The sequence below is a fragment of the Lygodium microphyllum genome, chromosome 3 (genome assembly GCF_053477565.2).
Source record: "Lygodium microphyllum isolate KBCC chromosome 3, Lygodium_microphyllum_v1.1.10, whole genome shotgun sequence".
NCBI classification, from domain to species: domain Eukaryota; kingdom Viridiplantae; phylum Streptophyta; class Polypodiopsida; order Schizaeales; family Lygodiaceae; genus Lygodium; species Lygodium microphyllum.
The window spans coordinates 140105381-140122021 of NC_141137.1; the positions used below are offsets into that span (position 1 = coordinate 140105381).

The window sequence follows — 16641 nt, forward strand, 5'->3', positions numbered from 1 at the left end:
GATGTGTGAAAGAAAAGTAAGAAACCTTAAAATGCATGAAAATGGAAGAATGATCATAGCTTTTGTCTCATAGGTTGGACATGCTTGAAATTGGATGAAGTTTATAATAAGTAGAGAAAGGGAAAGTTTTAGCTGTAGGTAATTTATGAGAGCACAGAAATATGCATTGAAATGTGCATGGGAATGATCATTTGTAAGTCTATCAATATACATTATAGACATATCCACTAGCATATTGACAAATGTTCTGACATGTATTTTGATGTTAATATATTTAACATTACAAAATCTTGCCCCATGCCATTAGAAAGTAGTATCAAAATTCTCTTCATTCGTTGTAGTGAGATTACTTACTCTCCCTAACATATTTATGCTTATGAGACAAGACTATAAAAATGTATTAAGTGCACTTTGAGTTTTCAACTTACTTATAACATTAGATAACCTAAAATTTTACTCAGAGGTTGATTGTGGTGTATATTGTAGCAATTACTTGAATACTGGACATTGTCTCATATGGACACAAGGATCATTACTCAAGAGTTGTTATTTTGTACCATGAAGTACAAAATTATACGTAACTAATAATTTATATTTTATAGTTTGACTATTAAATATCTTGTGTCACTATGTAAGTACACCCTATTAATGATATAATTGAGAGGAGTAAATGGTCTAAGATGTTATGCTAGATAGTTATTACAATGATTAGCAAATAGAGGTGCATATATCATTTGAGTAATTATCTTTTTAAATCTTTGATAAGTAATAATTACTAAACAAAGCATAATGTTAGTGTTTAGGCATGAGGTTTTTTACTTATCATCATAGGATATTTAGCAATTAAATAGTTGAAACGATATAACATTAATTTGGAAAGTCCATGTATCAATATAGATTTGGAAATAATGAAGAAACCAATATGTTAGTAGATGATAATTCTTTCTTTCTCAAAAAGTGTTTTCTCTCTTTCCCTCCAAGAGGCCCCCCTTACCAAAAAAAGGCAATGAAAAAGATTAGTACGTATTCATGTGTCTAAGGACTTAAAAATGATAGACCTGCTTTATGGACTCGAAAATGATAAGGAAAGAAATGACAACAACAAGTGATAAATCTCTCTCTCTCTTTCTCTATCTATCTCTCTCTCTGTCGTTGTCTGTCTGTCTCTCTCTCTCTACACACACACACACACACACACACATATGACATTTATTCTTCCTTTCACTTTTTCAATGGTTTTAGTATTACTCCACTTCAATCTAAGTGCACCTCAATGTTTAAGGTTGCATGAGCATAAAAAGGTTGAGCACTTACATGTTATTTATTTTAAATAGTTTTTTCTTGATGAAAATATTGATGATTTGGAAAATTTTCAAAATTGTGGGAATCCAAAGTTTACACTTCTCTTAGCATTTGAAAAATGGAGAGCACAAGGAGCCCTATGAAGCTTTGGTTCTAACATCCTTATGTATTATATCATTGCAAAGATCTAGAAGACTAGGCTTTAAGTGTGCTCTCTTAGATAAATTTGGAGCTTAAAGGCTCAACTTATGAAGCCTTTTGAGACAACATCTTCCATAACTTGAGTCTAAATTCACCAATTTTATGGGAGGAATAACAATTAAACACAACTCTTCAAGAGCTTTTCCACGATACACTACATGAGAGGATTTCAACGAAAGCTTTATAAGGGTCACTATGCTCCCCACTTTCTCCTTTCAAGAACCTTGTAAAATGGGATTTGAAAACTTCACAAACATTTGAATATGTTGATCTTCTCATTTTCGTAAAAAGCTAGTATAGACTTCAAGGTTATATTTTCCCAAGCTTAATTATAGGTCTCTTGGAACTTGAATGAAAAATATAGTTTGATAATCCATTCTAAAAATTATACCTCCTTAAATTGAGAAAATTATTGCATAAGAAAATATGTTTTCTAAATCATCCTAAGTAATGTATGTGTGTACACATTCTTTGGTATGTACAAAGTAGTTAATTCAATTTTGTTAAAGGAAAAAAAGTCTTGAACTCTAGCTTTTGTAAGGATCATCCGAAATTGTTTGAATATTGAACTTAAATGATAAAGGTTCCTTCTTATTAACAAATTGAGATGTAAAAACTCTCATTCACGACAACCAAACTACAATTTGGTCTATTTTAAAATGTGAAAATAGCTTGGCTTCATATTAAGAACGCCTTGAAGCTTTAATTCACAATAATACTAGCAACCATGCCCTTATAAAAATGCATGAATGATATTTTGAGTGCATCAAACTAAGTCAATCTAATACAAGGAACTACTATTAGATTATTACTTTAGCTCTCACCGTAACAATACATGGTATTGCAACAATCAAGAAAGTCATGGGAGGACAAATGCATTGCTATTTGGAGATCCATTTTGTTAGGAGTTTCAACTTGCATGTATGTTCATAGCATGATGTTAAATGGCTAGAATCTTGTTCTTCACCAATACTTATATGCTAGGTTTATGCCCATATTTACAAATTTCTAAGGGAATCTATCTTGGGGAATTCACCCTTTGTAAATTGGATATGTAATCTATGAGCAAAGAGTTTAATTAGAAAACTCCCTATGGATATTGAATCATGGAAGATTAGCATCACCCTCTTTCATAGCTACAAGTGTACAATGAAAATTCATTACATATCCCTTTCTTATATGTACATTTTGTATTGCTACCATGATATCAAAGTCTAGCATTGTACATAAGGATTAATATTTTGTGTGTATGTGGGTTTGTAAGTTGCATGACCCCGGTCCCCCATGATTCAATACAACACCCATTATCTTTCACGCTTAATCTCTTGGTCCTCTCTCTCTCTCTCTCTCTCTCTCTCTCTCTCTCTCTCTCTCTCTCTCCACAATCATAATTCATCATGTGCTTTACGTTTTAGCTTAGAGAAGGAAAATCATGGGGCATAGTATCCCTACCATTTGTGCACACATGTACCAATTGGGCAAACCCCCTCCACTATACTTAATGATATCATAGGTTGCCAATGGCTATTCTTGTGAGGAGTTTATCTAGCATATATTGAAGGGGTGTGTGTGTGTTGAGTTTTAATCATGGTGCAACCCAAGGAGTTTTTATCAAAAACGATTTTTGTCTCCTTTTGTTCCATCAAAGGTTTGCTCTTTATGGCTTCATGCATTAGGTGCAATCATGCATTAAGTGAAATACATTAAAGATGTATATTATACATTATTGTCATTAGGGATTCACTATATGTGAACCCTCTATATACAGTGTGCTCAAGGCCTATTAAAAAATACCCTTATCTATGAGTTTTCTCAAAATAAAACACACACGTGTTTATTCAATTTGTAAATAGCCCCTTTATGTGGCACCTTTTAGTATGTAAAAATTTATAATTTAAAAAATCCCCTCTTTTGAACCCACATAATATGCTTACATATTTTTGAGTGATCCCCCCCCCCCCCTCCTCCCCCCAATTTCGAGTTTGCAAGAAATTTAAATGCGTTCACTTAATTCCCTTTGAAACTGCACATCTCGATACATGGTGGTTTGTGTTCAAGTAGTCTATGGTTATTGTATATACTTCTCAAGCTAGGTCTACGAATCCTAGTTGCTTAAGAAGCTTCTAATTGGGACTTTTTAATTCCATAAATATCTTTCTTTAAGAAAACTCACTTTGGTTAACCCATAAGATGTGTGAGGCATCCAACACATTTCATGCATGGTTGCTTTAATGTACTCAAAAGGCTTATGTTTGACAATTTTAATACGTTCTGTATCATGTGGGCTGTTAATTTAAACAACCTCCTAGCGGTTCTTGTAGATGATAGGGGTCATTTGAAATCCATAGTTATAGGTAAGATGTATTTGAAAGCCATCAATGACTAGACAGTTGCACAACCCTCCAAGTGGTAGCAAATATGTAGTGAATAGCGCTCTTAAGGCTCGACAAACAGTGATCTCCCGAGCCACTGGGAGGCACAGATAAGGGTCACATGCACACGAGGGGACCGATGACTGTGGTAGGCAATGGGCATTGGGCACGGTGCATGAATGGGGAGGCTAATGCTTAGGAGACAGATGTGGTCAGCTTGAATTGACATGATCATCTTTGCGTAAGAAGTGAAGCCCTGTTTAAACTTTTAAGGCGATGGGGCCATGTTGGACTCTTGTTCGTTTGGGTTGTCTTACCGAAGGGGGTTTATCGAGGTAATAAGATAGAAACAAAGATTCCTAGTATTACGCAGTCGCAAGAAAACTGTGTTTTAAGCTGATGGGGAAGGAAGGAAAGAACCTGATGGTACTAGACAGTCTCGTCGAGAGAGGGAAAGCACACATGGGGTTGATTGTGATGGGACGTGATCAGACATGCATAATGATAGACATGGATGCACGAATGGATGGATACGACACACAGACAGAGAGAGAGAAGAGCGGGGATGGTGCGGGCGCGGGGGAGAGCCCACATGAAGTGACTGGTCACTCTCCGAATCCAGAGTGAGATCTTACCACAGCCTTTTACGTCTTTGACTGTCAAGAGGAGCATATGATCATGGAGAAAAGCCACTCAAAAGGAGACCTAAAAGGGTACTGGGCCAATTCGTCATTGGCAAGGCTACAGTAACGCACCCTCAATATATATCTATCTGTGTATGATTGCATATACACATACATGTGTGTGTATACGTCCACATAGACAGGCCGAGAACGAGGATTGACATATCGATGCACAACATGACATGAGCTATAGCCCTATTGACTTTAAAGGAGACGCAGACTGGACTGCGGTGGATGATTGCCATTTGTGGGCAACACTCTGTCTCACAGTCCTTTTCAGCACACCCATCGCAACGCACTGCACAGTGATGTATGTCTGCTTATTTGTTTACGTAAACTAGATCAGCTGGCCAAAGCCGATGATCATCTCTCTCTCTCTCTCTCTCTGTGTTATATTAAAGCAAGCTCGTGTACAAGTCCATTATCCTGTGTATGTCCAATCTCAGCCCCAGTCTCGTTTATCTCAAAGCAAGCTCTTGTACAACTCCATTATCGTGTGCGTACTCAATCTGTCAGCGAGAGAGGGAGAGTCCTAACTATGCTCACGTGCCATAAGGCCAACACCAGCCACCTCTGATCCTATCGATTTCATCATCTCTTCTTCTGCTTCCTCCTCTTCTTCTTTGTCCTACGATTCTCCCATCCCAGCTCTGACACCTTCCAGCTGCCCTCCCTTGTCGGACCTCCATAGCTGCCGTGCCGTATTATTCTTCCTTTTATAAGCTTTTTCCTGCCAGCGCGAATCTCTTTGCCTTCTTTCTTACTGACGGCCTTCCTTTCTCTGTTCCTTTGCTTGTATTGCTCCGCCTTTCCTTTTCTTCCTCGATTCATCCTCAAATTGCTCAGTCCTCTCAGTCATCAGCTGCTGCCTTCAATCAAGCTGCAACTATCGATTCAACGCCTGAACAACCCGGATCAGAAAAAAAGAACATAAAAGGTCAAAAAAAGGAAGTTGGGAAATTCTCTCTCTCAGGTCTTACAGAAGAGGCGAGATCCTCTTTACTTTTGCCTCGGTACCATGCGGAAAAGCTTATGGTCTCCTGACGAAGACGAGAAGCTGAAGCATTATGTTGCAAAGCATGGCTGCGGCAACTGGAGCGATGTCGCAAAGCATACTGGTAATTTACCTCATTACCCTATAATCGTAGAAACCTAACAAGGGGAAAAACACAGTAAGAGTGCTCTTGTTTCGGTAGGCACAAATAGCCGCTTGCTCGCGTGAAACTAGTCAAGATTATGATTTACATTCAACGGCTATCTCATAATCAACCTACTACTAGCTGATGTTTAGGTTCCTTTTTGCGTCAACACATTGACATTAGTGAATTGAAACTGGATCAAGCACTCTTGATGTGTGAGAACAGAAGCATTGTGATATACTCTACTACTACTTCTCTGAGGTGTTACATATTATATCGGAAGCATACTGTCTTTAGCATATATGATACTCCACCATGTACACTGCTGCATGATTAATTAAGCACAGGCTAGCATACTCAGCTGCACGTGGATAAAATAGCTAAGGCACGTGGGTATGTAATCCTTGCATGCATATAGTAGGGCTGACTTATCAAGATCAGCTGCAATCATTTGATGCAATAATTCTCTAATGTTATTTGAGTTGCCACTGATCCAACATGTAACATATGCCGACACTTCGACCAGGTTTGAAGCGTTGTGGCAAGAGTTGTCGATTGCGGTGGATCAATTATCTCCGGCCAGATTTGAAAAGAGGTCCATTCACTCCTGATGAGATCAGGCTAATTGTCAACCTTCACAGGGACCTTGGCAATAGGTAAGAATTTGTCCAAAGAATGTTGATTTTTCCCTTAATTAATATAAACCAGAAAGCCAGAGACTTGGTGGCACATGCATGGTGGTGTTTCATGTCTAATTGGCGATTAGCCCTAGTATGGATTTCACTTGAATTATGTCATAAGTGTTAGCCATAATGATGAATTAATCAGATGTGCTAAATGATGTTTTGATTGATGATCTGTGCAGTTGGTCAAGAATAGCCACATATCTGCCAGGAAGGACAGATAATGATGTCAAGAATTTCTGGCATTCTTACACAAGAAGCAAACGGATGCAGACATTACCTCCAGCAGGAATAAGCATAACAGAGGCTTCTAAGAATCAACCAGCAAAGCCAATCGCTACTCAGCAGAAGGTTCCAGACAAGAGCAGCTCAGCCAGCGAGCCACCTGTTTATACTAATTACACGAAATTCCCAGCCAATTCTACAGCTCCATTAGACACAGCTTTACAGTCCTCTAGATCATTGGCAGATTCAATTATAGATCAGAAGTCACCCACTAAACTGAGTGCAGATCATTACAGCGGATTAGTGCTTCTGAATGATGTGCAGGTATGCCCGACGGACATATCAGCTGATCGTCAACTCAGAGAAGTCGAAGAAGGGATTGATTGTGGCCACATTGACTATGATCCACAATATCATGATCATGGTCACGTCCTGATCAGTCAAGTATCAAATTACCCAGTACCATCGACAGCACTAATGTCGATCGATCATCTGCATGAGTACAATGGAAGCTGCGTCAACGATGGGATCAGCCTGCCGTCTCTATGCTTTGCTGTCCATGAGCAATATTGTGCAGAATCGGAGGAGTACTCCATTAATCCGCCAGAGGACTTGCAGTCTGTGCTATGGAGCTTCATGCACAAGCCCAATTATCGCCAAGCTCTGAATGTATTACCATCTCCCTGTTCCTATTCTTCTTCTTCTTTGGCGTCTCATTCTTCTGCGTCTTCGGGTAATTCCTGTTCGTCAGATAGAAAGCCGATAGCGAATTACCTGAAGAATAATTCGGGGGATAATCATGACCTCATCGCATCTAATCATGCCGTGCTGCATACGGCACCTTATGCCATGTTGGTCGACTTCAGATGAGGAGCATGTGGTCAGTACATCAATCAAGATTAATGGTGGTCGTAGGGATTATGAATGCAATTAGCATATTGTTTAATGTATAAGTAACCGCCTCTCGCTCCGCCATATATATCACCTTCATTCCCAAATCACATATACCAGCTGCAGTCAGTCACAAAACCAGACTTTATATGTTGAATCCAATGTAAATATTCATGTTGGCTGATCCACACTAACGTGGCGGGTTTGTAATATTGCCTCGCACGACAATGTCACACGACACAATCACAATAATGCAGACCATCATGTACTTACTACTCGACATGCCCCCCTTCGTGACTTTCCATGGAGGTGCCTTCCATACGGGTTTGTTTTTTTCGCTGCGCATGATATCTCACTACCTACCACCACCTATGGCAGATTAATGCTGCACGGCTTCCTGCACGTAAATAGCCCTTTTGGCTCCATACTAGTACTACAGCTAAAAGTTGTCGAATCTTTCTAACTAGAACGTCTTCATCTCGGTTGTGATGTTGTATCTAACCTGATTATTGCTAGAATTTTTCCTTGGCCATCACGGCTTGTGAAGCCATAGACTTTATTCTGCCTAGAGCGGTTCTCTATATCTTAACCAGTTGTATCGTAAGTCCCCATCTAAAAAATTCTTTGCTTATGAAATTTAAGGAATAAAATCCCGCCTTTCGTTGAACAACAAATATCGTTTGAAATTATACCATTCTGTATATTGCAAAAGTGTGTATCCAATAAATTTAAATTATTTATCTTGTAAACCCAGCGATATACATTGAATGATTTTGTATCTTATTGTCCTAGATTTCTTCTCGCCATTCCAAGCAAAAATGAAGGGCTATCTCATAATAGGCACCCATATAGGCTGGAGGGTTACATTTCCCTTGCAAAGGCGTAGAGTATATAAGTGAAAGGGGTGACAAAATTAATTAGCTTCTTCCTTTTTGGAAAAAAGAAATAAAGAAGTCAAACTCTTTCATCCTTTTGAATCTTATGATTATCTCTATAAGATACAGGCCACATATCGATGTTTAAAGCAATGTAAATATTTATAAAAAAATGTTATCCCTATTGTCGTTAAACGCATCGGTATATATGTCTCTACAAATCCATTGCAATTAGTGTTGCTATTTTCATTGCGAGACAAATAGCAACGCTTTTCGATGTATATATGGATGCACATAGCAACATGTGCAGTAAATTAGTGACGCGAATAGTAATGGTTTGTTGATAGTAGAAAAAGACTGAAATTTTGATTGATTTTTGTTGTTTTTGAGGTCTTAATGATTGATTTTGGATGGATTTAGAATGATGTATGATTGTTAATGGAAGTGTTTGAGAGTGTTTTAGATGATATTGATTATGATTTGGAAGCTCATGATAATTTTTAGTGGAGATATGAAGCTCTGTGATGTTCTGATAGGTTCTGTTGAGGTTCTGAGTAGTTGTGATACCTTCTGTATAAGCTTCTGTTTTGTTCTGATTTTCTTCTGTATGAAGCATGGATTGATGATTGATGAAGGTTGAAATCTTTTGGAGGTTTATTGAATAGTTTTTTATAGTTTGGAATGGTTTTAGTATGAATTATATATGAGGATTTAATGTTCTCTGATGACCTTTTATAACCCTCTGTAAACCTTCTGTAGAGCCTCTATCTCTACTGTGTATTTGTTCTGTATCTGCTCTGATCCTATTTTGTACTGTTCTATAGATCTTCTGTAAGTGTTCTGTAGAATGTATGTGTGACTTTGGGAAGATTTTCTAACTTTTGGAAATGATGAATCTAAGTTCAAAAGAGCTAAAACAAATGGAAGAAGCAGCTGCTGAAGACTAAAGAGAAGACTAGAGTGATAGCAACAGTAGTGAGCTATGAAGAGACACTATAGTGGCTCTGCTGCCTCTTCACATCAAACATACCTCTTGGGAGGTGTATCCACGACCTAAGAAGAATTATTGAGAGTCATTATTAGAGTATTGTAGTAAGGAGATGATGTACTATTGAGAGAGAGAGAGAGAGAGAGAGAGAGAGAGAGAGAGAGAGAGAGAGAGAGAGAGAGTCAGAGATAGCCAATTCTATCAAAACAGTGTAACTGTATATGAGAGATTGAGAGAGAAAACTATGAAGACATTGAAGATGAATACTATGTGATTGATTTCCATTCAAAAATGGTATATTATTTTATGTTTCTTGTTCTATTGATGGATTCTATGAAGATGTTGAAGATTATGGTTGATTCTATCAAATCCGTGGGAGATATCTACTATGATGCTGCGTAAAGAATTGCTATTTTCTTTATTTTGATCATCAAAAGAATGAAATAAAAGCTTGTTGATATTACAAGATAGATGTTCTTGCAGTAGAATTCCCTTTTCCTTGGTGTCTCTCTTGGGGCTCCATGTTTTTGGTATGCAGCCAGGGAAGCTTGCCATCAACAAGCATCAAAAGAGGCTGAAAATGAAAGAAATGACATTGCTATGAAGAGAAGAATTCAATGGACGTTTGCAAAGCTCCTTCTTCCACTAAAGAGTTGGAGATTCTCATTATCAAAGCCACTTTCCATAAGAAGTTCATCCCACAATGGTGGAAATATATTACCATCATGATGCATGCTCTATGTGGTGGACTATTTCCTCTTCTTGTTGAAGCAACAGAAACTTGCATCTTGGTGGCAAATTGTTTGGGAACAAATTGAAGAACAGAAGCAAAGAGAATGACCATCCATGGAAGATTTAGCATTCATTGAGAAGTTTACAAATATCATTAAGTGGGAGATTGTGAAAAAGCTCCAGGAGTCGTGGTCTGTGGAGATTCACGAAAACAAGAAGGAAAAGAGTTGGAATTTGTTCGTGGATACTCAACAGCAAGATACGTGGGATGCTTGGTGTACTGACAATCTTCTGTTTGTCCAATTAGCAACCCACTGGAAGTTGGTAGACAGAGTGTTTTTCACAACATACACTGTTGAAACCCTCAGAAGCTGGCATTATTATAATGGCACAACAACGATCCTAAGAAGAATAAGTTTTGATACTTTCAGAACTAAATATCTCCCCCTCTGTAGTGGTTTGAAAGCCGAATTCAGAGATGTGGAAAAGAAGGAAGTAGAAGAGATGTTGGCCAGAGAATCCCCTAGAGACTGAAGACCTCTTTGACTTTGTTTTGTTGAGTACTGAACAACTAGTTGGAGCCAAGCCCCCGATGAATGACGCAATCAAAAGGCAAGCGCTAGAATGAGTCCAGAGGTATGTAAGAAGAGATAAGGTAAAAATCAAAGCTGAGAATGAGCTCGCAGCAAAAGCCTCCTTTGACGCCCTAAAAGCACTCTTTATAGAAGTCCCCATGGCGACTCAAGGTCCCCTTCCTAGTCAGATTCGTCTTGGAAATATTGATGACAGGCTAGCAAAATGTAGTTCCATTGCCAGTTTTTAAGGGAGAGTACAATGAAGGCCTTGATCTTCATATAGCAGAATTCATGGTAGCATGTGTGGCTAACAATGCCAGAATCCCTGAGCATTGGTTAGTGATATTCCCCGCTACTTTCAAGGGCGCAGCGTTTCAGTGGTATGAGAGACAAGTAGTAGGAACTTTTGGCACGTGGGACGACCTAAAGTTAGCCTTCCTCACTAATTTTAGGCGTGAAGGTTTTGAAGAGCGAATGCGAGAGAAGTTCATGAACCTAAGTCAGTCCTCTAGAGAAAGAGTAGAAGCTTATGTCTCGCGAATGGAATCTATCCTCAAGAGATGGACTAACCATCATTTGGACGAAGGTATCCAAAAAGGAGTATTTCTCAGAGTTCTATAACCAGAAGTTCGCAAGTTCATGGAATTGAGAAGACCAGTCAATCTACAAGCTGCAGTGGAAGGTCCAAGATTGTATGATGAAGTTGAAGCAAGGCTGTCAATGACTCCAGGAAGAGGAGTCTTACCTCCTCCCATGCCAAGAATGGTATATCCACCAAATGCAGTCCCAGGGACACTTCCCTACCCCTATCCCTAGATGCAAACAGTACCGCAGTATAATGCACCTAATCCACTGTGGTCACCACAGACGACAGTGCCTCAAATGATGGTTCAACCACAACAACAATGGCCTCAAACAGTTCCTCCAATGGCGACTCAATAACAGTGGAACCCTACCAACTGGAATCAACAACCCCAAGTCTCAACAGGAGCTCTGAATTAGAATTAAAATAGAGGACCTTTTGGATCATCCCAACCAGTGTATGCAATAATTATAGAAGCTTCCCAAAATCCTACTACAAGTACTTCAGGAGGTGAAAATCTAAAGGACTACTTATCCAACTCAATTGCAAGTATCAAGAAAGAGCTTATGGATGTGATTATAGAGCAGCTACAGATGCTGAAGGTGAATACTGCCAATATATCCACCCCTACAGAAGTTGGAAGAGATGTGATGCGCTCTAATACATGGTGCGAAAAGTGTCATCAAGCGAGACATTTAATCACTGAATGTACCCGAAAACCAACCATTCTTGGAGCCTTCTGTTCCTACTGTTTGCGGAAGAACCATTCAGAGGATATTTGCTCTCTGAAAGAGATGCACGAATGAAGATAGAAGGATGAAAATGCAAGATTCAACTTGCTAGAATCCAAAATGACAACACAAGATATTGGACCAAAGCCTAGGGAGTTTGGTCCTAATTTCAGTCCAATGAGGTTTCCCTCTCAAAGTTACAGAGGACGACAGTCTGAGATCAGAAGTGGAATGTTACAGGTGTGGAGAAAAGGGTCATATCTCCCCAAATTGTCCAAACCCTAGACGATCTGTGGATTACAAGCCCTTATGCAACCGATGCAAAGGTGAAGGCCACACTGCAAAGGAGACTGTCCAAGTCCAACCTCTGTAAAGGCCAATGACATTGATAGCCAACAGAAGGTACAAGAGCCTGCCTCCAATTTGGTAGAGTTGGAAGTTTCCGCTGTCACGCGCACCAAGAAGAAGGAACCAGTTGTTCAGAACGAAAATAATTCTCCTATCAAGACTGTGAAGTTCAACCCGTCAACAGAGGGACATAGCAGTATAGGACAGAACAGTGCAGTACAGAGCACTGCAGTGCCACAGAGAGTTGCAGAGACAATCTGAGAAACATGACTAGAGGTCCAGGAGATAGATGATACAGAAGCACCTCCAGAAACAGAAGAAGTGCCGATGTTTCCATTACTAGAAGAAAAAGAAAAGATGAAAATGGGTGTAGTCCCATTCCCCAGCAGGCTGGAGGAGCCTATGGATCTTATCAAAGATTATGACTTAGTAAAAGACCTAAACACCTTTAAACCAAACTTAACATTCCGAGAGTTACTGATGTTGTCTCCTAGCTATCGAAAGAAATTCAAAAGCATCTTGACAAGAAGACGGGGATTAAGGATTGTTCCTTCAACAGTGACCAAGACCAATAAGGCCCCAGAGCCTGTAAATGAAGTAGATGTGGCTAACGCCTTCCTAGATCCTGGAACCCCAGAGATTAGTGTATGGATAGAAGGATGCTTTATTTCAGATGCATTGATTGATGGAGGCTCATCAGTAAACATAATGACAGATGTGACAATGAAGGACTTAGGGTTGCAAGGAATTCAACCTACATAATGGCTTATTAGATTGGCAAACCAAAGCAGAATTAAACTATTGAGTATCCTCCCATACGTAAAAACAACCCTTCCAGGAAGAGATTATTGGCTGACATATTTGGTGGTCAAACCAAATTCTTATGGGACCTCATACCCTCTGCTGTTGGGAAGACCTTGGCTTTTTGAAGCGAGAGCTAGGACAGACTGGTTCAAAGAAACCCTAACCCTAGGCAAAGGACCCAACAAAGTGGTGTTGAAATTATATGGATCGCAAAAAGGCAATGGATCCACATCCATTGAAGTCATATCTGACTCCTCCAACGAGGTAACAGATGGCACATGAGGAGACGAAGAGGCTGTTAAACAAATATTTTCCAAGAAAACAGAGGCACAATCCCTAACAGTGGGCACTATAAGCCCACTACCAAGGGAAGCAAAGTCCTTGTCCATGGGAGAATACCTCCTGCCTCAACTTAAATTGATTTCTGAAATTACGTCTGACAGTGAAATAGAAGCATGGATGTACTATCATTAGGAAAAAAATGAACTCTCAAATGGGCCTTTTAGCCCCCCTCTCTCCTCCTTAAAACAAGGAAAAGAGGAGAGAAGAATAGTAAAATAATCCTCCTCTCTCTCCACTTTTGCAATATCGTTTCACATTTTTTATATTATGTACAAAGATATACTTAGATTCCTTCTCTCTCCTCATTGAAGAAGTCTTTTTCAACCAAATTTTATATTCAAAAAGGAGTTAGTTACGGGAGTGTGGTGCTTTGTTTTCAATGCAAAATGATTAGTAGAAACGAGGTAATTGATTTTTTAATCGAGAACAAGGAAAATGAAATTTTGAAAGTCCCTTTTAAGATATTTTGGGGATTTTTTATATCCTAACTTTTGGTCAAAAAACAAACCAACTGATCAAATTTCGTGTTTTTTGGAGATGTTTTTGGAGGCAAAATAGAAATATCTAAAATACGAAAAGTCTTGGACATCCCTACCCTCTGAGTTATTTCCCCCCCATATCTATACTCTCTCATGGCTCTATTGTGCCCTCTTCTCTGTGTTTATGCAACCTTCATTAACAGAGTGAATTACTTACACCCTCCTTTCCCTTGGCACCTTTGTGTGCCTCTTTGTGCATCTCCACTCTACCTCTTGTGACAACCAAGTAGGCTTCCCATTTTTATTAATAGTAAAATGAATACAGGAAAGAATGAGCTACATATTGAGGTAGAGATTGAATATGCCCAATTATTCAAAAGAACCCAGCGTACTAGTGTCAACCCTCAGGTTTTGCAAAGTTGCAGGAAAATGGAATTGAAACATGTGGATTTGTGGGTTGATGGGGGAATCTACCCTTAAACAATAGACCTCCAACTTTCTCAGGAATCACAAATTTGTTGAAGTTTGTGTGCAAGGGTAAAAATGGGTTACTTGGTCATACTAGGCGGCTCAATGATCAAGCATTCAAAGTATTTACAACTTGCCAGGCAACCATAAAAAATTGCCATGATGTGATCGCTGCACATCAACCTCATATACAACAGCTCAGATGACAAGTGGTACAACTGAATGACACTGTAATTCAACAAAACAATCAAATTATTTCAATATAGGATACTATCCATGACATTGGTATCTCATATGAGGAGGCAAAGGCACGGAAGACTTGAGAAAGATCAACAGCAAGCTAACACAGGAGCGCAAACGAAAGAAGAAGCCAATCAATGAGTTAATTGTGAATAGTGGCCAGTGCAAGCGACGTATCAAAGCATGTAAGGTAGCTTAGAAAGAGAACCTAGGTGAGGGTGAGGTTGGATCATGTATTAGTAGATTGTTGAAGACAAGTGCATTGGAAAACGCTTTGAGCAATCATAAGTTTAAGGCTATGAAGGAAAAGGTGATTGAGTACACATTAAAAGATGTGTCAAATGAGTTCTCAGCTGTGGATGCACAATCTATTTGTGACAAGACTGGCATTAGCACAACGACTTACTCAAAGATATTCAAAGGTGTGGAGGCTGGGTTTGGTCGTGTGGTGAAGAGAAATTGAATCGTGCCTCTTCCTTAACCTTCAAAGTTAATAGGGGTCCGACAGCAGCTTAATACAAAGGTTTTGGAGTTGATAGGAGATCCCATGCATGTTCAATGTGTGGAAACACTAAAGGTTGGGACCAAAAATGCATATGAGGTGAAGTTCACCGAACTCAATAATTACTATTTAGATTTGAACAATGTGCAGTCGGCAATGGTAATGTACTACAATATATCCGTTGAGGAATGTAATGGTAAATTGCAATTTGTTATAAAATTAGATGAAAGTGAGGTTGTCAAAGAAGTAAAGCTTGAAAGAGTTAGTGTAACTCTGATGAATAGAGCTTTACAATTCGACAAGAACAACCCAGGGAACTTTAGTGTTCAATCTAAGCGCCATGTGTGGTGGCTCACTGCATTTGAAGTTCCTAAGGAAACATTTGAGGTGTTGCAGCTATTCTTTATATACACAAGCATTCCAAGCATCATCGATCGTGAGGAACATGGTGAGATGCTCTCGGTTGAAGGGTATGGTCAATACTTAGTTGAATGGCATCTTGCAGGAGACTTGAAAACTTTAAAATGCATGTGTGGAATCTCCAATGGTGCAAATACAAAGAATCCATGCCTATATTGCTTGACAGAGAGGATGGAAGGAAAGGACGGAAAGAAGAACTGGCGAAAGGTGACAAGTGCTATACCGACACGCAATAGAGAAGATCCCACTTGGAAGCCCATCTTCAATATTCCCTTGGATCGTATTCACATTTGTTCATTGCATGCTTTTGTTAGAATCATGGAGAAACTTGTATATGAATACATTTGCTTTTGCTTATAGGATGCAACCAAAAAAAGAAGCCATTGCAACGTATAGGAATGTGGAGCGAGTGCTATCAGAAATTGGGCTATACAAGCATCAAGTGATGATTGAAAAAGATGAGAAGAGATCAGGAAAATCTGGTAACTTGCCAAAAAAGCCTTGCTTTGGAGGAGCAAAGGCTAGGAAGTTTCTGAGTACCCATCAATGAGGAAGGGAATGTCATGGTTTGTAGGCCGCAAGACTACAATGGGTGGAAAAAGTTACATTTTGCAGTTCCTAATCGAAGTAATGGAGGAAAAACAAGATTGGTCAAAGCTAAAATTTGGATAAGTCTTAACAAATTGGCTCCCTTACTTCGCAAGATGGTGTTTAACAATGAAGATAAGCAAGAATTTAACAATGCTATGCATAGCTTCTACGAAAACATGGTGGAAGCATGGGGCAAAAGCTCTATCACACATTACATGGTGCGTACTAAGTTAATATTTTAAAATTGTATGAATTGTATAAACTATTGAGCATAGTTTTACTCATGTGTGATATGTGTCTTTGTAGCATATTCTTGAGGCACATGGGCCATACTTTGCAGAAAAGGGAAGCATTGAAATTTGGTCCACACAAGGGATGGAAAATTCACATTGGATAGCACGTGGTGCATACCAAAGAAAAACTGATCATGGTGGAGGGGTGAATGGTAGCAATCCAATGATCCAATT

The 16641-nt window shown here is 39.1% G+C and overlaps 1 protein-coding gene across 1 annotated transcript; it reads left to right on the forward strand.

Annotated features, from left to right (window-relative positions):
• Nucleotides 1-4935: 4935 nt before the first annotated feature.
• LOC148038956 (uncharacterized) lies at nt 4936-8192 on the forward strand. Its single transcript, XM_087674822.1, has 3 exons — nt 4936-5676; nt 6224-6353; nt 6563-8192. The coding sequence occupies exons 1-3, from the start codon at nt 5577-5579 to the stop codon at nt 7473-7475; spliced, it is 1143 nt and encodes a 380-aa protein (XP_087530948.1). The 5' UTR covers nt 4936-5576; the 3' UTR covers nt 7476-8192.
• Nucleotides 8193-16641: the final 8449 nt, after the last annotated feature.

Bases quoted from the DNA above. Each gene is read 5' to 3' on its own strand.
- LOC148038956 (XM_087674822.1), top strand. From the start codon at position 5,577: ATGCGGAAAAGCTTATGGTCTCCTGACGAAGACGAGAAGCTGAAGCAT. The intron at 5,677-6,223 runs GTAATTTACCTC...CACTTCGACCAG, and splicing joins CGATGTCGCAAAGCATACTG to GTTTGAAGCGTTGTGGCAAG. The intron at 6,354-6,562 runs GTAAGAATTTGT...TGATCTGTGCAG, and splicing joins CACAGGGACCTTGGCAATAG to TTGGTCAAGAATAGCCACAT.